This window comes from Engystomops pustulosus, chromosome 5, assembly GCF_040894005.1.
Source record: "Engystomops pustulosus chromosome 5, aEngPut4.maternal, whole genome shotgun sequence".
NCBI lineage: Eukaryota > Metazoa > Chordata > Amphibia > Anura > Leptodactylidae > Engystomops > Engystomops pustulosus.
In genome coordinates this window covers 1,739,583-1,765,340 of record NC_092415.1, presented here as the reverse complement: position 1 = coordinate 1,765,340, position 25,758 = coordinate 1,739,583, and the positions used below count along the sequence as shown (strand labels likewise).

At 44.6% G+C, this 25,758-nt stretch overlaps 1 protein-coding gene across 1 annotated transcript in view; it reads left to right on the top strand.

Moving 5' to 3' along the window:
• Positions 1-235: 235 nt before the first annotated feature.
• LOC140132337 (uncharacterized) overlaps positions 236-25,758 on the top strand; it is a 38,857-nt gene continuing 13,334 nt past the window's right edge. The window contains exons 1-3 of the mRNA XM_072150986.1: positions 236-348; positions 6,908-10,372; positions 10,972-11,045. Coding sequence (XP_072007087.1) covers positions 291-348; positions 6,908-10,372; positions 10,972-11,045 — 3,597 coding nt within the window. The 5' untranslated portion in view covers positions 236-290. The remainder of the gene's footprint in view (positions 349-6,907; positions 10,373-10,971; positions 11,046-25,758) is intronic.

Sequence of the window (25,758 nt, the reverse complement as noted above, 5' to 3'; positions counted from 1 at the left end):
CCACATCAGGGATGGAAGGAGGTGAAACATCAATGGATCGTCCTTATCTGGGGAGATTCCTAGATGCATCATGAAGCTGAATGTCAGGTCGGAGAATCCGGTTTGTCAGGATGGATTATTATAGAAGATTTCCTTGTAGTCCGGAATTCTCTTCCCCCTTTCATTAATAATTTGCCTGTGAGATGTTCTGCCAGCGCCGGCCTCTCGGATCACATTTCCTCCCAGTCCTCAGGTACACGGATATAAATGTCTCCAGTGCTAGGTCAGGGAGGTAACTGGACCCCAGGACCATGGTCTCCAGGACTGTCCGGACTCTCTGCGAGACCCTCACACTGCTGCTGATATCAGGTAACAGCGGCTGTGATACAGGGTATCTAAATAGTTATACATAGTATCTAATATATTCTATTTATTGTCAATGTTTTCTCTCATATCCATCTATCTCCTATCTATCTACCGACTGCTGGAGGCTGCAGTGATGGGTGACTCCCATCTCCCTCCTGCAGTGATGGGTGACTCCCATCTCCCTCCTGCATCTCTGGAGCTCAGCCACAGGGATCTTGTGGTTCTTCTTAACCTTCTTCTCCCTTGATTGCTTGGTTTGGCTGGACGAGGTCGTTGAAGAGTTGTGGTCCTCTCAAACTTCTTCCAAGATTATGGAGGCCACTGTGCTCTGAGGAAGCTTGAGAGCTGCAGACATTCTTTTTTATCCTTGGTCAGATCTGTGCCGAGCCACAATTCTGTCTCTGAGCTCCTTGGGCAGTTCCTTAGACCTGATGATTCTCATGTGCTGTGACCTGCAGTGTGAGCTGTATGTTGCAGTTTGAGGTCTTATGTAGACAGGTGTGGCCTTTACTAAGTCCAATCACTTTAAGTAACACAGCTGGACTCCAAAAAGGAGAAGAACCATCTCAAGGAGGATAAGAAGGAAATGGACGGCACATGAGTTACATTAAAGAGTCACAGCAGAGGAGATGAATACTTATCACCAGGGTAGATTTTAGTTTTTCATGTTTAATACAATAGCAAATATATTTACATTTCTGTTTCTTTTCTGTCAAGATGGCGGCACAGTGCATATTACTGGGGGGGGGGGCAGAGGGCTCATTACTGGAGGGGTAAAGTGCGCATTACTGGGGGGGTAGAGTACACATTACTGGGGGGGTACAGGGCACATTACTTGGGGGGCAGAGCGCACATTACTGGGGGGCAGAATGCACATTACTGGGGGGCAGATGGCATATTACTGGGGGGGGGGGCAGAGGGCACATTACTGGGGGCAGAGTGCACATTACTGGGGGGCAGAGTGCACATTACTGGGTGGGGGCAGAGGACACATTACTGGGGGGGACAGAGTGCACATTACTGGGGGGGGCAGAGGACACATTACTGGGGGGGACAGAGTGCACATTACTGGGGGGACAGAGTGCACATTACTGTGGGGGGCAGAGTGCACATTACACGGGGGGAGCAGAGGGCACATTACTGGGGGGCAGAGGGCACATTACTGGGGGGCAAAGTTCACATTACTGAGGGCAGAGTGCACATTACTGGGGGGCAGTATACACATTACTGGGGGGGCAGAGGGCACATTATTGGGGGGCAGAGTACACATTACTGGGGGGCAGAGTACACATTAATGGGGGGGCAGAGGGCACATTACTGGGGGTCAGAGGGCACTCTACTGGGGGGGGGCAGAGTACACATTACTGGGGGGCAGAGTGCACACTATTGGGGGCGGCAGAGTGCACATTACTGTGGGGGAGTGTGTATGGGGCACATCATTACTAGGGGAGGGTGTATGGGGCACATCATTACTAGGGGAGTGTGTATGGGGCACATTATTACTAGGGGAGGGTGTATGGGGCACATCATTACTAGGGGAGGGTGTATAGGGCACATCATTACTAGGGGAGGGTGTATGGAGCACATCATTACTAGGGGAGGGTGTATGGAGCATATCATTACTAGGGGAGGGTGTATGGAGCATATCATTACTAGGGAGTGTGTATGGGGCACATCATTACTAGGGAGGGTGTATGGGGCACATCATTACTAGGGGAGGGTGTATGGGGCACATCATTACTAGGGGAGGGTGTATGGAGCATATCATTACTAGGGGAGGGTGTATGGAGCATATCATTACTAGGGAGTGTGTATGGGGCACATCATTACTAGGGAGGGTGTATGGGGCACATCATTACTAGGGGAGGGTGTATGGGGCACATTATTACTAGAGGAGGGTGTATGGGGCATATCATTACTAGTGGAGGGTGTATGGGGCACATCATTTCTAGGGGAGGGTGTATGGGGCATATCATTACTAGGGGAGTGTGTATGGAGCATATCATTACTAGGGGAGGGTGTATGGGGCACATCATTACTAGGGGAGGGTGTATAGGGCACATCATTACTAGGGGATGGTGTATGGAGCACATCATTACTAGGGGAGAGTGTATGGAGCACATCATTACTAGGGGAGGGTGTATGGGGCACATCATTACTAGGGGAGGGTGTATGGAGCACATCATTACTAGGGGAGGGTGTATGGGGCACATCATTACTAGGGGAGGGTGTATGGGGCACATCATTACTAGGGAAAGGGTGTATGGGGCACATCATTACTAGAGGAGGGTGTATGGGGCACATCATTACTAGGGGAGGGTGTATGGGGCACATCATTACTAGGGGAGGGTGTATGGAGCATATCATTACTAGGGGAGGGTGTATGGAGCATATCATTACTAGGGAGTGTGTATGGGGCACATCATTACTAGGGAGGGTGTATGGGGCACTTCATTACTAGGGGAGGGTGTATGGGGCACATTATTACTAGAGGAGGGTGTATGGGGCATATCATTACTAGGGGAGGGTGTATGGGGCACATCATTACTAGCGGAGGGTGTATGGAGCATATCATTACTAGGAGGGGGGGGGCAGAGGGCTCATTACTGGAGGGGTAAAGTGCGCATTACTGGGGGGGTAGAGTACACATTACTGGGGGGGTACAGGGCACATTACTTGGGGGGCAGAGCGCACATTACTGGGGGGCAGAATGCACATTACTGGGGGGCAGATGGCATATTACTGGGGGGAGCAGAGGGTACATTACTGGGGGGCAGAGGGCACATTACTGGGGGGCAAAGTTCACATTACTGAGGGCAGAGTGCACATTACTGGGGGGCAGTATACACATTACTGGGGGGGCAGAGGGCACATTATTGGGGGGCAGAGTACACATTACTGGGGGGCAGAGTACACATTACTGGGGGGGCAGAGGGCACATTACTGGGGGTCAGAGGGCACTCTACTGGGGGGGGCAGAGTACACATTACTGGGGGGCAGAGTGCACACTATTGGGGGCGGCAGAGTGCACATTACTGTGGGGGAGTGTGTATGGGGCACATCATTACTAGGGGAGGGTGTATGGGGCACATCATTACTAGGGGAGTGTGTATGGGGCACATCATTACTAGGGGAGAGTGTATGGGGCACATCATTACTAGGGGAGGGTGTATAGGGCACATCATTACTAGGGGAGGGTGTATGGAGCACATCATTACTAGGGGAGAGTGTATGGAGCACATCATTACTAGGGGAGGGTGTATGGGGCACATCATTACTAGGGGAGGGTGTATGGGGCACATCATTACTAGGGAAAGGGTGTATGGGGCACATCATTACTAGAGGAGGGTGTATGGGGCACATCATTACTAGGGGAGGGTGTATGGGGCACATCATTACTAGGGGAGGGTGTATGGAGCATATCATTACTAGGGGAGGGTGTATGGAGCATATCATTACTAGGGAGTGTGTATGGGGCACATCATTACTAGGGAGGGTGTATGGGGCACTTCATTACTAGGGGAGGGTGTATGGGGCACATTATTACTAGAGGAGGGTGTATGGGGCATATCATTACTAGGGGAGGGTGTATGGGGCACATCATTTCTAGGGGAGGGTGTATGGGGCATATCATTACTAGGGGAGTGTGTATGGAGCATATCATTACTAGGGGAGGGTGTATGGGGCACATCATTACTAGGGGAGGGTGTATAGGGCACATCATTACTAGGGGAGGGTGTATGGAGCACATCATTACTAGGGGAGAGTGTATGGAGCACATCATTACTAGGGGAGGGTGTATGGGGCACAACATTACTAGGGGAGGGTGTATGGGGCACATCATTACTAGGGGAGGGTGTATGGAGCACATCATTACTAGGGGAGAGTGTATGGGGCACATCATTACTAGGGGAGGGTGTATGGGGCACATCATTACTAGGGAAAGGGTGTATGGGGCACATCATTACTAGAGGAGGGTGTATGGGGCACATCATTACTAGGGGAGGGTGTATGGGGCACATCATTACTAGGGGAGGGTGTATGGAGCATATCATTACTAGGGGAGGGTGTATGGAGCATATCATTACTAGGGAGTGTGTATGGGGCACATCATTACTAGGGAGGGTGTATGGGGCACTTCATTACTAGGGGAGGGTGTATGGGGCACATTATTACTAGAGGAGGGTGTATGGGGCATATCATTACTAGGGGAGGGTGTATGGGGCACATCATTACTAGCGGAGGGTGTATGGAGCATATCATTACTAGGAGAGGGTGTATTGGGCACATATTTACTAGGAGAGGGTGTATGGGGCACATCATTACTAGGGGAGGGTGTATGGGGCACATCATTACTAGGGGAGGGTGTATGGAGCATATCATTACTAGGGGAGGGTGTATGGAGCACATCATTACTAGGGTAGGGTGTATGGGGCACATCATTACTAGGGGAGGGTGTATGGAGCACATCATTACTAGGGGAGGATGTATGGGGCACTTCATTACTACAGGAGGGTGTATAGGGCACATCATTACTAGGGGAGAGTGTATAAGGGATATCATTACTAGGGGAGGGTTTATGGAGCACATCATTACTAGGGGAGGGTGTATGGAGCATATCATTACTAGGGGAGGGTGTATGGAGCACTTCATTACTAGGGTAGGGTGTATGGGGCACATCATTACCAGGGGAGGGTGTATGGGGCATATCATTACTAGGGGAGAGTGTATAAGGGATATCATTACTAGGGGAGGGTTTATGGAGCATATCATTACTAGGGGATGGTGTATGGGGCATATCATTACTAGGAGAGGGTGTATGGGGCACATCATTACTAGGGGAGAGTGTATAAGGGATAACATTACTAGGGGAGGGTGTATGCAGCATATCATTACTAGGGGAGGGTGTATGGGGCATATCATTACTAGGAGAGGGTGTATGGTGCACATCATTACTAGGGGAGGGTGTATGGAGCATATCATTACTAGGGGAGGGTGTATGGGGCACATCATTACTAGGGGAGGGTGTATGGGGCATATCATTACTAGGAGAGGGTGTATGGTGCACATCATTACTAGGGGAGGGTGTATGGAGCACATCATTACTAGGGGAGGGTGTATGGAGCATATCATTACTAGGGGAGGGTGTATGGGGCACATCATTACTATGGGAGGGTGTATGGGGCACTTTGTTACTAGGGGAGGGTGTATGGAGCATATCAATACTAGGGGAGTGTGTATGGGGCACATCATTACTAGGGGAGGGTGTATGGAGCATATCAATACTAGGGGAGTGTGTATGGGGCACGTCATTACTTGGGGAGGGTGTATGGAGGATATCATTACTAGGGGAGGGTGTATAGAGCATATCATTACTAGGGGAGTGTGTATGGGGCACATCATTACTAGGGGAGTGTGTATGGGGCATATCATTACTAGGGGAGGGTTTATGGGGCACATCATTACTAGGGGAGGGTGTATGGAGCACATCATTACTAGGAGAGGGTGTATGGGGCATATCATTACTAGGAGAGGGTGTATGGGGCACATCATTACTAGGGGAGGGTTTATGGGGCACATCATTACTAGGGGAGGGTGTGTGGGGCACATCATTACTAGGGGAGGGTGTATGGGGCACATCATTACTAGGGGATGGTGTATGGAGCATATCATTACTAGTGGAGGGTGTATGGGGCACATCATTACTAGGGGAGGGTGTATGGTGCACATCATTACTAGGGGAGGGTGTATGGAGCACATCATTACTAGGGGAGTGTGTATAGGGCACATCATTACTAGGGGAGGGTGTATGGAGCACGCCATTACTAGGGGAGGGTGTATGGAGCATATCATTACTAGGGGAGGGTGTATGGGGCACAACATTACTAGGGGAGGATGTATGGGGCACATCATTACTAGGGGAGAGTGTATGGGGCACATCATTATTAGGGAAGGGTGTATGGGGCACATCATTACTAGGGGAGTGTGTATGGAGCATATCATTACTAGGGGAGGGTGTATGGGGCACATTATTACTAGGGGAGGGTGTATGGAGCACATCATTACTAGGGGAGGGTGAATGGGGCACATCATTACTAGGGGAGGGTGTATGGGGCACATCATTACTAGGGGAGGTTGTATGGGGCACATCATTATTAGGGGAGGGTGTATGGGGCACATCATTACTAGGGGAGTGTGTATGGAGCATATCATTACCAGGGGAGGGTGTATGGGGCACATTATTACTAGGGGAGGGTGTATGGGGCACATCATTACTAGGGGAGGGTGTATGGGCCACATCATTACTAGGGGAGGGTGTATGGGGCACATCATTACTAGGGGATGGTGTATGGGGCACATCATTACTAGGGGAGTGTGTATGGGGCACATCATTATTGGGGAGGATGTATGGGCCACATCATTACTAGGGGAGTGTGTATGGGGCACATCATTACTAGGGGAGGGTGTATGGGGCACATCATTACTCAACACCTGACAGCTGAACATTTATATTGTTGACATTTTTACTGATATTAAAACTAATTAACTGTTAACCCTGTAGCTCCTTGTCGCCCGATTGTTCCGGCAAACACCAACATGACCCAATCCACTACAAGAACAGAACTGGGACCCATCACATCACATGAGCCTAATATCATCACGAAGATCTATGAGGATGGCGGCACCGAATCACCGGAGGCCACGAGGAGAACGGCGACCACAATGTCTGATACCAGCGCCACCCATATAAATCAAACACCCAATATGACTGGTCCAACAAGGGACATCATTACAATCAACATGCAAGGTGCAATCAGTACCAGTTATACAACCAGGAACAGAACTACTGACGTACATACAATCGAGATCATAGATACAATAAACGACATTGCTCCAACCCCAGATACAACCGAGGTCATAGATACAACTAACGACATCTCTCCAACCCCAGATACAACTGAGGTCATAGATACAACTACCGACATCACTCCAACCCCAGATACAACTGAGGCCATAGATACAACTACCGACATCACTCCAACCCCAGATACAACCGAGGTCATAGATACAACTACCGACATCACTCCAACCCCAGATACAACTGAGGTCATAGATACAACTACCGACATCACTCCAACCCCAGATACAACCGAGATCATAGATACAACTACTGACATTGCTCCAACCACAGATACAACTGAGGTCATAGATACAACTACCGACATCACTCCAACCCCAGATACAACTGAGGTCATAGAAACAACTACCGATATCCCTCCAACCACAGATACAACCGAGATCATAGATACAACTACCGACATCACTCCAACCTCAGATACAACTGAGGTCATAGAAACAACTACCGATATCCCTCCAACCACAGATACAACCGAGGTCATAGAAACAACTACTGACATTGCTCCAACCACAGATACAACTGAGGTCATAGATACAACTACCGACATCACTCCAACCACAGATACAACCGAGATCATAGATACAACTACCGACATCACTCCAACCTCAGATACAACTGAGGTCATAGAAACAACTACCGATATCCCTCCAACCACAGATACAACTGAGGTCATAGATACAACTACCGACATTGCTCCAACCCCAGATACAACTGAGGTCATAGAAACAACTACAGACATCACTCCAACCACAGATACAACTGAGGTCATAGATACAACTAACGACATTGCTCCAACCTCAGATACAACTGAGGTCATAGAAACAACTACAGACATCACTCCAACCACAGATACAACTGAGGTCATAGATACAACTACTGACATTGCTCCAACCCCAGATACAACCGAGGTCATAGAAACAACTACAGACATCACTCCAACCACAGATACAACTGAGGTCATAGATACAACTAACGACATTGCTCCAACCTCAGATACAACTGAGGTCATAGAAACAACTACCGATATCCCTCCAACCACAGATACAACTGAGGTCATAAATACAACTACCGACATCACTCCAACCCCAGATACAACCGAGGTCATAGAAACAACTACCGACATCACTCCAACCACAGATACAACTGAGGTCATAGATACAACTAACGACATTGCTCCAACCTCAGATACAACTGAGGTCATAGAAACAACTACCGATATCCCTCCAACCACAGATACAACTGAGGTCATAAATACAACTACCGACATCACTCCAACCCCAGATACAACCGAGGTCATAGAAACAACTACCGACATCACTCCAACCACAGATACAACTGAGGTCATAGAAACAACTACCGATATCCCTCCAACCACAGATACAACCGAGATCATAGATACAACTAACGACATTGCTCCAACCACAGATACAACAGAGGTCATAGATACAACTACAGACATCACTCCAACCACAGATACAACTGAGGTCATAGAAACAACTACTGACATCACTCCAACCCCAGATACAACTGAGGTCATAGATACAACTACCGACATCACTCCAACCCCAGATACAACTGAGGTCATAGATACAACTACCGACATCACTCCAACCACAGATACAACCGAGGTCATAGATACAACTAACGACATTGCTCCAACCCCAGATACAACTGAGGTCATAGAAACAACTACCGATATCCCTCCAACCCCAGATACAACCGAGGTCATAGAAACAACTACCGATATCCCTCCAACCACAGATACAACCGAGATCATAGAAACAACTACTGACATTGCTCCAACCACAGATACAACCGAGGAATTAGATACAACTAACGACATTGCTCCAACCCCAGATACAACCGAGGAATTAAATACAACTACTGACATCACTCCAACCCCAGATACAACCGAGGTCATAGATACAACTACCGACATCACTCCAACCCCAGACACAACTGAGGTCATAGAAACAACTACCGACATTGCTCCAACCACAGATACAACCGAGGAATTAGATACAACTACCGACATTGCTCCAACCCCAGATATAACTGAGGTCATAGAAACAACTACCGACATTGCTCCAACCCCAGATACAACCGAGGTCATAGATACAACTACTGACATCACTCCAACCTCAGATACAACTGAGGTCATAGAAACAACTACTGACATCACTCCAACCCCAGATACAACTGAGGTCATAGAAACAACTACTGACATCACTCCAACCCCAGATACAACTAAGGACATAGATACAACTACCGACATCACTCCAACCTCAGATACAATCAGAAAAGATATGACTACCGACATCACTCCAACCCCAGATATAACTAGAGTCATAGATACAACTACCGACATCCCTTCAACCACAGATACAACCGAGGTCATAGATACAACTACCGACATTGCTCCAACCCCATTTACAACCGAGGTCATAGATACGACTACCGACATTGCTCCAACCTCAGATACAACCAAGGTCATAGATACAGCTACCAAAATCCCTCCAACCACAGATACAACTAAGGTCATAGATACAACTACCATCATTGTTACAATCCCAGTTACAACCGAGGTCATAGATACAACTACCAACATCCCTCCAACCACAGATACAACTAAGGTCATAGATAGAACCACCAATATCCCTCTAACCACAGATACAACTAAGGTCATAGATACAACTACCAACTTCCTTCCAAACACAGATACAACTGATTCTATACTTGCAACTCTAGAGACCAGCGCTACCACCAGTACCATGGAGTTATCTCACTTCACTCTTCCAATAATAACTACTACTACTACTCCACCAATCAGTACAAGCATCAACCCTACAACCATGGAAACAATTGTGACTCCTTCCACCGTAACTTCATCCTCCGTCGCTCCTCTAAGATCTATTCCTCCCAGTTCTACAACTCAGCTCACCAATCCTCCTCTAGTGACAACCGCTCAGAAACGCGCAACAACCATGACTACTCCGCGCACAACAGCCTCCAGGACTACAGCAAATACAAGGAGCAGACAAGTAACTAATACTACAATCATCCCTACTACTACCAGTACTACTACTCCCACACAAAGCTCAACAGTTGGTAAGTAGCTTCTCTGATATATACTGTAATTCTGGAGGATTGCTCAATAACTATTGGAGCCGCAGGTTGGGAGGTAGGTAAACGTGGCCCCATATCCCCCCCCACATTGTGTCTCTCATGCACCTCCCCTTCCTATTGTGCCTATCCTCTCAGCTCCCTCTCATATTGTGGCATCACCAGGTACTTACCTCTCCCCATTCCCCCACAGCAGTTTCTCTCCCCTCCTGCTGTGTAGCCGGGAGGCAGGATGACATCACATCATCAGGTCTCTCAGCCTCCGCTACACAGAGCAGCAGCCGGGGCTCAATGATCAGGCAGTGGTGATGTATTATCATTATCCGGAGGCACCCGGGACTTACCTCCTGCCGTCCGGGGCAGTGAGATAGACCTCAATATCTGACAGTCTTACCAGATCTGGGGCGGTTGGGAGGTAGGTGAATGTACAGGGGGCGGCACAACAGGAAGTCTTCCAGGTGCAGATATAACAGCAGGAAGTGATGTCAGAAAGGCGCAAACTACAAGGAGATCACAGAGATGTAAGTAGCTGGAGGTGTCAGGGTCTACATCTCCTAAGTTTCTGAATTATTTCCCCTCCCCAGGAGCCGCGGTCCTTAGACTTACTGTAACGAGCCGCTCCTCCATGGATGTCGCCATCTCTGCCGCCGTAGAGAAGGTAATTGGAGTCCGACTTCTTATATTTCTCAGGTTCTGATTCTAATCCCCTGGGACAGAAGAATAGAGACTGGTCTTACCTCTTTCTGGGGAGCAGAGACCATCAATTTACCTGGAAAAAATGTCCCCCTGCCCCGGATGGGTCAGATCCCGGGGTCTGACTACGAAGAGCTTCTCTCACCATCTTCCAGAAATGTAATCCTCTACCAGGGTCTGTCCCGCTGTTTCCGGGGTAGCAGGAAATTTTGTATTATTTTTGGATTTCTCTTGTCAGATGGAAGGAGCTGACATTGTGCTCCAGCCCAGCACCAGCCATCAGACACAAGCCTCACTAGCACAGTATGAGCATTCAGTATATGCTAATTAGTCCTCCTACTGTCAGGTGGGTGGTTATAGAGGTGGCCTATTTGGCTCCGCCCATCTGACAAATAACATTTAAACTATAAACTTGGAGTTGATGGAGGTGGTGAGAGGTCCTCTTCATGACCGGTAACTTTGTGTTGTGGTCCACAATGTAGACATCTAACCATTAGTTGAGGCCAGATCCTGCAGGACCATGTCCATCATTGTACGGTCCGGCGGTGCAGCAGTGATGACCTTGTATTTCGGCTAAGCACAAGCAGTGACCCCGTGTCCTCCCGCTTGGTCCATCAGCTCCAGTGTTGGGGTGTCATGTAGGGGCATCGGTCTGTGTATCAGGTGGAGCAGAAAGACGTGTACCATTGTTATCTGCACTAAGGGCTCACGTCCGGGGTGAATGGACATAGTATATAGTACATAGACCTCAGGAAGCAGCGGCACAACCTCTGTCTGCTGCCATAAAGGCTCAATCAGTGCAGTGCATCAGGTATGGAGTTATACTACCAGGACAGTATTGCCTCCTCATACCTCCATATAGAGCACTATAGAGGGGGTCAGTGTGGACCCCGCGCTCCATGAGCAGTGTGTGATCCCTGTAACCTGAAGATATCATGGCATCTCATGGAGCACGGTGTGAACCCTGTGTGTCCCTAGACAGGTCCTGCAGGTCCTTGTTGTACACGATGTCCAAGCACAAGGAGTTGTGGGTGAGGTGTATTGTATAGGGTGTTCTGTACTACAAGGTCCTCTTAAAGGGGCACTTGTAGATGTCTTAACCCTCAACTCCAGAACATGGATGACTCCTGCCAAGGACACGGATTGGCACAAAACCAGGGAAAGGGTGTTACCACCAGTGACACGACAGGAGAGATGCAAGGACTCGCGAGCCTCCATCACAGGATCTCTGGGGGATTGTGCAGCCAAGATAAACACTCGGGGACAGGTTTCCACAAGTTTCTTCTCTATAAATCTCTTATTTTGTTTCTCATCTCCGCGGCTGCCAGAGGCTCCGCTGCTTTATATAATGGTGCGATGTGTTATACAGGGGTCCTCATCCACCATGTACAGTCACCCCCAATGCACAGTACAATGACCTGGTACATATGCCTTGGATCAGAACCAGGTACCGGGTGCCCTGATAACCTGGACTTTGTACTGAGTAACTCAGGCCATGAAATAACCGGTAGGTCCGGCAGACAGGACGATGTGTCCAGGCCCCCTGAAACTCTCTTCTTTCAAATGAATCTTGAATTGTGTTTCTAGGTGCCAGGGATCCAGAGATATTCAGGTTCAAAGTGAGAATATCAGGTGCCATTTTTATATATAAAAATCACTCCCGACAGCAGTTTAACAGTTAATATCTCCGTTCTCCTCAAACTTAGAAAGATATATTTAGATTCATATAAAAGAGGAGACTCTCTTCTTTCATAGGAAAAAAGAAGTGAGGATATATGTGTCACAGAGCCAGAGATACAGCCCCCTGAAGTGTACCCCCCCCCCCCCTCCAGATTCTCAGCCATCAGGCTACAGGGAGAATTTGCTGCACACAGGAGCTGCTGCACCTCACAGATAATGGAAATATTCACTTTATATGTTACTACATTCTGATAAGGGATAATATTAACTAATATTCATGTTATTAACCCTTCTCTATCCAGAACAATATAAGAAGACACTTTCTCTCTTATTGCCTTTTATTTCATAAGCAGATATCTGGTTATTACAGTGTTACTGATATTATGTGGATTTATTCATGGGAACATATCACTATGGGACATTTGTGAACTCTACACATGTCCATCTATTACATTTAGGAGATGTGAAGGGAAATATTTTCTGTTTGGAGAACATTTTTTGGCATCACAGTCAAATTTCAAGCATTTTTTATAAAATGTTTCAGGTTGATTTAAAATTGCACGAAGGCGCCGCTGTCTATAGACTCTTTAATGCAATTTTGAAAATGGGGCAAGTGTCTGCTTTCAGAAAATCTGTGGTTTTTTGGGTTACTTTGATTCTTTTTGCTGTCATTTTTATTTTATTTTTAAACGTCAAAATTGTAAAAATTGCTCTGGTCAATAACGCGACAAAATATCCAGACATGCCGGGCAGTGAAAGAGTTAATGCCCTTGGTTGAATTCCCAGGTGAAGCTCATCATCTCTCTCCTGTCTCTATATCTATCTCCTATAATCTGACCATTTATATATCTCGTTTTTTCTCTATTTACTAATCAATCCTCTATTTATTTATCTCTCATATCCATCTCCCGTATATATCATCTATTTTATATTCTGCATCTAGAAATCTCTATAATCTTTCATATTTATCTTCTATCATAATAATTATCATTAACAATTCTTTATTTATATAGCGCACACAGATACCGCAGCGCTGCACAGAGCTTCCCAAAGCAGTCCCTGTCCCCAATAAGGCTCACAATCTAATCAGCCTACCAGTAATTTTTGTGGGAGGAAACTGGAGGACCCGGAGGAAACCCACGCAAACACAGAGAGAACTTACAAAATCTTTGCAGATGTTGACCAGCGCTACAAGGCGCTACTGTGCCCCCGTGCTTCCCATCAATCTCCCTATCATCTATCTATCTCCTATAAAATTCTCCCATATTACAGTTTGCTTTACCAGACTAAAGGAGCCTCTTACTGACTGTGACTGGGCATAAAATAGTTTTATTTTTGGCCCCACTTTTGGTTTTGCCCAGGGCCCCACTTCGTCTAGAACCGGCCCTGGATGTGTCATCTGGTGGCCATAACCTGCGCCATGATCCGTCCTATCATAATATTTCTTACTATTCGGCGTCTTAAATCATTGCTTGGCTTTCTGCTAACATGACATGAAACCCATCAGTGATAATTGTGTCCCACCTCTGTTTTCCCATCTAAAAATTCCAAAGGTTAAGTATAAATCCATGTAGACCCCACTATTTCCATAGAGCAGCAGCCATGGCTCCACCCCAGCCCAGGGCTGATATATGGATGGTCCTTCAGGTCTGGGTGGCGTGTCAAGCGACACTTTTTTCTTTAAAATTCAGCGTTTTTTCTGAATCCGTCGTTTTTCCGACAGCCACGCTCCCCCCCCCATTTCCGTCACACTCCGATTGCGTGCACCAAAAACCCAAGGCAATTTGGTGCACATCCGTAATTTTCGGGAAACCCGGCAAAACATAGCGATTCCGCCCCTTAGTAAATGACCCCCTATGTGATAGATCTGAAGTCGGTCTCCGCATACACAATCCTGCACCAAGACAGAAAAATGAACAATAACCTTCTTATTACCGTCCTAGATGCCTACAGAACCTTCTCCTCCGCTCTGGTCCATAACCGTCTCCCTGCCGAGGAGATGTCTCATACCTGCTGCCAGGGCGAGGGACATGTGGGGAATTAGTGTCACAACTTTCAATCTGTGACGTCTAAAGCCACAATCTTACTTTAAAAATGCAGCAGAATATATGTATAATCTACATGAACGACAAACAAAACCCGAGTAATCACCCAACACCTGGTGGTGCCGGACCTGACGGAGAACCATACAGTGCACAATACAATAAATACAATCGTCTGAATAATGAGGAGACAATAGTGTGGCGAGAGGCTCTCATGAGGGTTTGGTGGGCGCTCCCAGGGGAGTGAGGAAGGGTAAGGAAAAAAAAGGGGGAGGGGGGGGTAGAAAGGGGAAAGGAAACCCTGTGCCTCTCATGGCCGTCACCACCGCCTCGTGCAGTCCCAAGTCTACAATTGTATGTTGCCTCATTCCACTCCTGCAGTAGCGGGCCAGGTCTCTAACAGTATGGTCCAGGAGAGATTTATAGTTTAAAAAAAAAAGTGACCCGAGATTGCATGTGGGAGGAGCAGATGTACACGGGGCTTATTCACTGTAGTAGTGCCGGTACGCTTTTATCTCCTTTGATCTGAGATTTATAGTTTAGGCTGCACAATAGGGAATGGTCAGCTGGGATATTGACTCCCAGGTATATGAAATGTGTCTGGTGCCACTTAAAAGGAGACGCTAAATGTGCGACCTCCGAGGCTGCTAAGGTGACGTTCAGGGCCACGGATTTGGAGAGAATGCACCAGAATATATAAAATATATACGGTAAGTAAGAAAAGAAACTTTATGAAGCGCTTCCCTTTTGCAGTGCAGGAAGTCTTTGTATTCTTAGTGTGTGATCAGCTCAGGGTTATGTATACAAGTAGCACTGGTGCAGTCTCCATAATGACCACTAGAGGGCAGACACGTCCAGTGCTGATCTCTGTACAGGGAGGGATTGCAGCCCCTTATATGCAGGGAGATCTCTGTACAGGGAGGGATTGTAGCCCCTTATATATATGCAGGGAGATCTCTGTACAGAGAGGGATTGTAGCCCCTTATATGCAGGGAGATCTCTGTACAGGGAGGGATTGCAGCCCCTTATATGCAGGGAGATCTCTGTACAGGGAGGGATTGTAGCCCCTTATATGCAGGGAGATCTCTGTACAGGGAGGGATTGCAGCCCCTTATATGCAGGGAGATCTCTGTACAGGGAGGGATTGCAGCCCCTTATATGCAGGGAGATCTCTGTACAGGGAGGGATTGTGGCCCCTTATATGCAGGGAGATCTCTGGGGGCTGCAGTTATCACTCGGCTCCAGATGTATCTAATGTCCCGTCACAAGTCGCTTCACTAGAACCTCACAGGATACAATCACACAAGGAAAATGGCAATATTTTTCCTACAAGTTTAATGATTTTGTGTTTTTTTTAGCTTTATAAAAATGTTATAATAAAAACATCACACAAACCTGGAAAACATTAGTCCAAATGAAGAGATTCTACACGCGACAAAACTTCAAAACTTTAAAGTTGCATATCTGTAAAAAATGGCGCAAAACAAACAAAAGCTACAAATAAATAAATATATATAAAAGTGGCTTCAATGGGCGTGGAAGGGGCTTAGTACATGCGAGGCTCCTGTGTAACATTATTACTCCCATCATTATGTACACATAACTACTCCCATCATGCTGTACACATAACTACTCCCATCATGCTGTACACATAACTACTCCCATCATACTGTACACATAACTACTCCCATCATACTGTACACATAACTACTCCCATCATACTTTACACATAACTACTCCCATCATGCTGTACACATAACTACTCCCATTATGCTGTACACATAACTACCCCCATCATGCTGTACACATAACTACTCCCATCATTATGTACACATAACTACTCCCATCATGCTGTACACATAACTACTCCCATCATTATGTACACATAACTACTCCCATCATACTGTACACATAACTACTCCCATCATACTGTACACATAACTACTCCCATCATGCTGTACACATAACTACTCCCATCATTATGTACACATAACTACTCCCATCATTATGTACACATAACTACTCCCATCATACTGTACACATAACTACTCCCATCATACTGTACACATAACTACTCCCATCATACTGTACACATAACTACTCCCATCATACTGTACACATAACTACTCCCATCATGCTGTACACATAACTACTCCCATCATGCTGTACACATAACTACTCCCATTATGCTGTACACATAACTACTCCCATCATACTGTACACATAACTACTCCCATCATACTGTACACATAACTACTCCCATCATGCTGTACACATAACTACTCCCATCATGCTGTACACATAACTACTCCCATCATACTGTACACATAACTACTCCCATTATGCTGTACACATAACTACTCCCATCATACTGTACACATAACTACTCCCATCATGCTGTACACATAACTACTCCCATTATGCTGTACACATAACTACCCCCATCATGCTGTACACATAACTACTCCCATCATGCTGTACACATAACTACTCCCATCATGCTGTACACATAACTACCCCCATCATACTGTACACATAACTACTCCCATCATGCTGTACACATAACTACTCCCATCATGCTGCACACATAACTACTCCCATCATACTGTACACATAACTACTCCCATCATGCTGTACACATAACTACTCCCATCATGCTGTACACATAACTACCCCCATCATACTGTACACATAACTACCCCCATCATGCTGTACACATAACTACTCCCATCATGCTGTACACATAACTACTCCCATCATGCTGTACACATAACTACCCCCATCATACTGTACACATAACTACTCCCATCATGCTGTACACATAACTACTCCCATCATGCTGCACACATAACTACCCCCATCATACTGTACACATAACTACTCCCATCATACTGTACACATAACTACTCCCATCATACTGTACACATAACTACTCCCATCATGCTGTACACATAACTACTCCCATCATGCTGTACACATAACTACCCCCATCATACTGTACACATAACTACTCCCATCATGCTGTACACATAACTACTCCCATCATGCTGCACACATAACTACTCCCATCATACTGTACACATAACTACTCCCATCATTATGTACACATAACTACTCCCATCATGCTGTACACATAACTACTCCCATCATGCTGTACACATAACTACTCCCATCATACTGTACACATAACTACTCCCATCATGCTGCACACATAACTACTCCCATCATACTGTACACATAACTACTCCCATCATGCTGCACACATAACTACTCCCATCATACTGTACACATAACTACTCCCATCATGCTGTACACATAACTACTCCCATCATACTGTACACATAACTACTCCCATCATGCTGTACACATAACTACTCCCATCATACTGTACACATAACTACTCCCATCATACTGTACACATAACTACTCCCATCATACTGTACACATAACTACTCCCATCATGCTGCACACATAACTACTCCCATCATACTGTACACATAACTACTCCCATCATGCTGTACACATAACTACTCCCATCATACTGTACACATAACTACTCCCATCATGCTGTACACATAACTACTCCCATCATGCTGTACACATAACTACTCCCATCATGCTGTACACATAACTACTCCCATCATGCTGTACACATAACTACTCCCATCATTATGTACACATAACTACTCCCACCATGCTGTACACATAACTACTCCCATCATACTGTACACATAACTACTCCCATCATACTGTACACATAACTACCCCCATCATGCTGTACACATAACTACTCCCATCATTATGTACACATAACTACTCCCATCATGCTGTACACATAACTACTCCCATCATACTGTACACATAACTACTCCCATCATACTGTACACATAACTACTCCCATCATGCTGTACACATAACTACTCCCATCATGCTGTACACATAACTACTCCCATCATGCTGTACACATAACTACTCCCATCATACTGTACACATAACTACCCCCATCATGCTGTACACATAACTACTCCCATCATTATGTACACATAACTACTCCCATCATACTGTACACATAACTACTCCCATCATACTGTACACATAACTACTCCCATCATACTTTACACATAACTACTCCCATCATACTGTACACATAACTACTCCCATCATACTGTACACATAACTACCCCATCATACTTTACACATAACTACTCCCATCATGCTGTACACATAACTACTCCCATCATGCTGCACACATAACTACTCCCATCATACTGTACACATAACTACTCCCATCATGCTGTACACATAACTACTCCCATCATACTGTACACATAACTACTCCCATCATGCTGTACACATAACTACTCCCATCATACTGTACACATAACTACTCCCATCATACTGTACACATAACTACTCCCATCATACTGTACACATAACTACTCCCATCATACTGTACACATAACTACTCCCATCATACTGTACACATAACTACTCCCATCATACTTTACACATAACTACTCCCATCATACTGTACACATAACTACTCCCATCATACTGTACACATAACTACCCCATCATACTTTACACATAACTACTCCCATCATGCTGTACACATAACTACTCCCATCATGCTGCACACATAACTACTCCCATCATACTGTACACATAACTACTCCCATCATGCTGTACACATAACTACTCCCATCATTATGTACACATAACTACTCCCATCATACTGTACACATAACTACTCCCATCATACTGTACACATAACTACTCCCATCATACTGTACACATAACTACTCCCATCATACTTTACACATAACTACTCCCATCATACTGTACACATAACTACTCCCATCATACTGTACACATAACTACCCCATCATACTTTACACATAACTACTCCCATCATGCTGTACACATAACTACTCCCATCATGCTGTACACATAACTACTCCCATCATACTGTACACATAACTACTCCCATCATGCTGTACACATAACTACTCCCATCATGCTGCACACATAACTACTCCCATCATACTGTACACATAACTACTCCCATCATTATGTACACATAACTACTCCCATCATGCTGTACACATAACTACTCCCATCATGCTGTACACATAACTACTCCCATCATACTGTACACATAACTACTCCCATCATGCTGCACACATAACTACTCCCATCATACTGTACACATAACTACTCCCATCATGCTGCACACATAACTACTCCCATCATACTGTACACATAACTACTCCCATCATGCTGTACACATAACTACTCCCATCATACTGTACACATAACTACTCCCATCATGCTGTACACATAACTACTCCCATCATACTGTACACATAACTACTCCCATCATACTGTACACATAACTACTCCCATCATACTGTACACATAACTACTCCCATCATGCTGCACACATAACTACTCCCATCATACTGTACACATAACTACTCCCATCATGCTGTACACATAACTACTCCCATCATACTGTACACATAACTACTCCCATCATGCTGTACACATAACTACTCCCATCATGCTGTACACATAACTACTCCCATCATGCTGTACACATAACTACTCCCATCATGCTGTACACATAACTACTCCCATCATGCTGTACACATAACTACTCCCATCATTATGTACACATAACTACTCCCACCATGCTGTACACATAACTACTCCCATCATACTGTACACATAACTACTCCCATCATACTGTACACATAACTACCCCCATCATGCTGTACACATAACTACTCCCATCATTATGTACACATAACTACTCCCATCATGCTGTACACATAACTACTCCCATCATACTGTACACATAACTACTCCCATCATACTGTACACATAACTACTCCCATCATGCTGTACACATAACTACTCCCATCATGCTGTACACATAACTACTCCCATCATGCTGTACACATAACTACTCCCATCATACTGTACACATAACTACCCCCATCATGCTGTACACATAACTACTCCCATCATTATGTACACATAACTACTCCCATCATACTGTACACATAACTACTCCCATCATACTGTACACATAACTACTCCCATCATACTGTACACATAACTACTCCCATCATACTTTACACATAACTACTCCCATCATACTGTACACATAACTACTCCCATCATACTGTACACATAACTACCCCATCATACTTTACACATAACTACTCCCATCATGCTGTACACATAACTACTCCCATCATGCTGCACACATAACTACTCCCATCATACTGTACACATAACTACTCCCATCATGCTGTACACATAACTACTCCCATCATACTGTACACATAACTACTCCCATCATACTGTACACATAACTACTCCCATCATGCTGTACACATAACTACTCCCATCATACTTTACACATAACTACTCCCATCATACTGTACACATAACTACTCCCATCATGCTGTACACATAACTACTCCCATCATACTGTACACATAACTACTCCCATCATGCTGTACACATAACTACTCCCATCATACTGTACACATAACTACCCCATCATACTGTACACATAACTACTCCCATCATACTGTACACATAACTACTCCCATCATACTGTACACATAACTACTCCCATCATGCTGTACACATAACTACTCCCATCATACTTTACACATAACTACTCCCATCATACTGTACACATTACTACTCCCATCATGCTGTACACATAACTACTCCCATCATTATGTACATATAACTACCCCCATCATACTGTACACATAACTACTCCCATCATGCTGTACACATAACTACTCCCATCATTACGTACACATAACTACTCCCATCATGCTGTACACATAACTACTCCCATCATACTGTACACATAACTACTCCCATCATGCTGTACACTTAACTACTCCCATCATACTTTACACATAACTACTCCCATCATACTGTACACATAACTACTCCCATCATACTGTACACATAACTACTCCCATCATACTGTACACATAACTACTCCCATCGTACTGTACACATAACTACTCCCATCATTATGTACACATAACTACTCCCATCATACTGTACACATTACTACTCCCATCGTACTGTACACATAACTACTCCCATCATTATGTACACATAACTACTCCCATCATTATGTACACATAACTACTCCCATCATGCTGTACACATAACTACTCCCATCATTATGTACACATAACTACTCCCATCATGCTGTACACATAACTACTCCCATCATACTGTACACATAACTACTCCCATCATACTGTACACATAACTACTCCCATCATACTGTACACATAACTACCCCCATCATACTGTACACATAACTACTCCCATCATTATGTACACATAACTACTCCCATCATACTGTACACATAACTACTCCCATCATGCTGTACACATAACTACTCCCATCATACTGTACACATAACTACTCCCATCATACTGTACACATAACTACTCCCATCATGCTGTACACATAACTACTCCCATCATTATGTACACATAACTACTCCCATCATACTGTACACATAACTACTCCCATCATTATGTACACATAACTACTCCCATCATGCTGTACACATAACTACTCCCATCATTATGTACACATAACTACTCCCATCATGCTGTACACATAACTACTCCCATCATGCTGTACACATAACTACCCCATCATGCTGTACACATAACTACCCCATCATGCTGTACACATAACTACTCCCATCATACTGTACACATAACTACTCCCATCATGCTGTACACATAACTACTCCCATCATGCTGTACACATAACTACTCCCATCATGCTGAACACATAACTACTCCCATCATTATGTACACATAACTACTCCCATCATACTTTACACATAACTACTCCCATCATACTGTACACATAACTACTCCCATCATACTGTACACATAACTACCCCCATCATGCTGTACACATAACTACTCCCATCATTATGTACACATAACTACTCCCATCATTATGTACACATAACTACTCCCATCATGCTGTACACATAACTACTCCCATCATACTGTACACATAACTACTCCCATCATACTGTACACATAACTACTCTCATCATGCTGTACACATAACTACTCCCATCATGCTGTACACATAACTACTCCCATCATGCTGTACACATAACTACTCCCATCATACTGTACACATAACTACTCCCATCATGCTGTACACATAACTACTCCCATCATACTTTACACATAACTACTCCCATCATACTGTACACATAACTACTCTCATCATGCTGTACACATAACTACTCCCATCATGCTGTACACATAACTACTCCCATCATACTGCACACATAACTAATCCCATCATTATGTACACATAACTACTCCCATCATGCTGTACACATAACTACTCCCATCATGCTGAACACATAACTACTCCCATCATTATGTACACATAACTACTCCCATCATACTTTACACATAACTACTCCCATCATACTGTACACATAACTACTCCCATCATACTGTACACATAACTACTCCCACCATACTGTACACATAACTACTCCCATCATGCTGTACACATAACTACTCCCATCATACTGTACACATAACTACTCTCATCATGCTGTACACATAACTACTCCCATCATACTGTACACATAACTACTCCCATCATACTGTACACATAACTACTCTCATCATGCTGTACACATAACTACTCCCATCATGCTGTACACATAACTACTCCCATCATGCTGTACACATAACTACTCTCATCATGCTGTACACATAACTACTCCCATCATGCTGTACACATAACTACTCTCATCATGCTGTACACATAACTACTCTCATCATGCTGTACACATAACTACTCCCATCATTATGTACACATAACTACTCCCATCATACTGTACACATAACTACTCCCATCATACTGTACACATAACTACTCTCATCATGCTGTACACATAACTACTCCCATCATACTGTACACATAACTACTCCCATCATGCTGTACACATAACTACTCTCATCATGCTGTACACATAACTACTCCCATCATTATGTACACATAACTACTCCCATCATACTGTACACATAACTACTCCCATCATACTGTACACATAACTACTCCCATCATGCTGTACACATAACTACTCCCATCATTATGTACACATAACTACTCCCATCATACTTTACACATAACTACTCCCATCATACTGTACACATAACTACTCTCATCATGCTGCACACATAACTACCCCATCATGCTGTACACATAACTACTCCCATCATGCTGTACACATAACTACTCCCATCATGCTGCACACATAACTACTCCCATCATGCTGCACACATAACTACTCCCATCATACTGTACACATAACTACTCCCATCATACTGTACACATAACTACTCCCATCATGCTGTACACATAACTACTCCCATCATACTGTACACATAACTACTCCCATCATACTGTACACATAACTACTCCCATCATACTGTACACATAACTACTCCCATCATGCTGAACACATAACTACTCCCATCATGCTGTACACATAACTACCCCCATCATACTGTACACATTACTACTCCCATCATTATGTACACATAACTACTCCCATTATGCTGTACACATAACTACTCCCATCATTATGTACACATAACTACTCCCATCATACTGTTCACATAACTACTCCCATCATACTGTACACATAACTACTCCCATCATTATGTACACATAACTACTCCCATCATGCTGTACACATAACTACTCCCATCATGCTGTACACATAACTACTCCCATCATTATGTACACATAACTACTCCCATCATGCTGTACACATAACTACTCCCATCATACTGTACACATAACTACTCCCATCATACTGTACACATAACTACTCCCATCATTATGTACACATAACTACTCCCATCATGCTGTACACATAACTACTCCCATCATGCTGTACACATAACTACTCCCATCATACTGTACACATAACTACTCCCATCATACTGTACACATAACTACTCCCATCATTATGTACACATAACTACTCCCATCATGCTGTACACATAACTACTCCCATCATGCTGTACACATAACTACTCCCATCATACTGTACACATAACTACTCCCATCATGCTGTACACATAACTACTCCCATCATACTGTACACATAACTACGCCCATCATGCTGTACACATAACTACTCCCATCATGCTGTACACATAACTACTCCCATCATGCTGAACACATAACTACTCCCATCATGCTGTACACATAACTACTCCCATCATACTGTACACATAACTACTCTCATCATGCTGTACACATAACTACTCCCATCATGCTGTACACATAACTACTCCCATCATGCTGTACACATAACTACCCCATCATACTGCACACATAACTACTCCCATCATACTGTACACATAACTACTCCCATCATGCTGAACACATAACTACTCCCATCATACTGTACACATAACTACTCCCATCATGCTGTACACATAACTACTCCCATCATACTGTACACATAACTACTCCCATCATGCTGTACACATAACTACCCCCATCATACTGTACACATAACTACTCCCATCATGCTGTACACATAACTACTCCCATCATACTGTACACATAACTACTCCCATCATGCTGTACACATAACTACTCCCATCATACTGTACACATAACTACTCCCATCATGCTGTACACATTACTACCCCCATCATACTGTACACATAACTACTCCCATCATGCTGTACACATAACTACTCCCATCATACTGTACACATAACTACTCCCATCATGCTGTACACATAACTACCCCCATCATACTGTACACATAACTACTCCCATCATGCTGTACACATAACTACTCCCATCATACTGTACACATAACT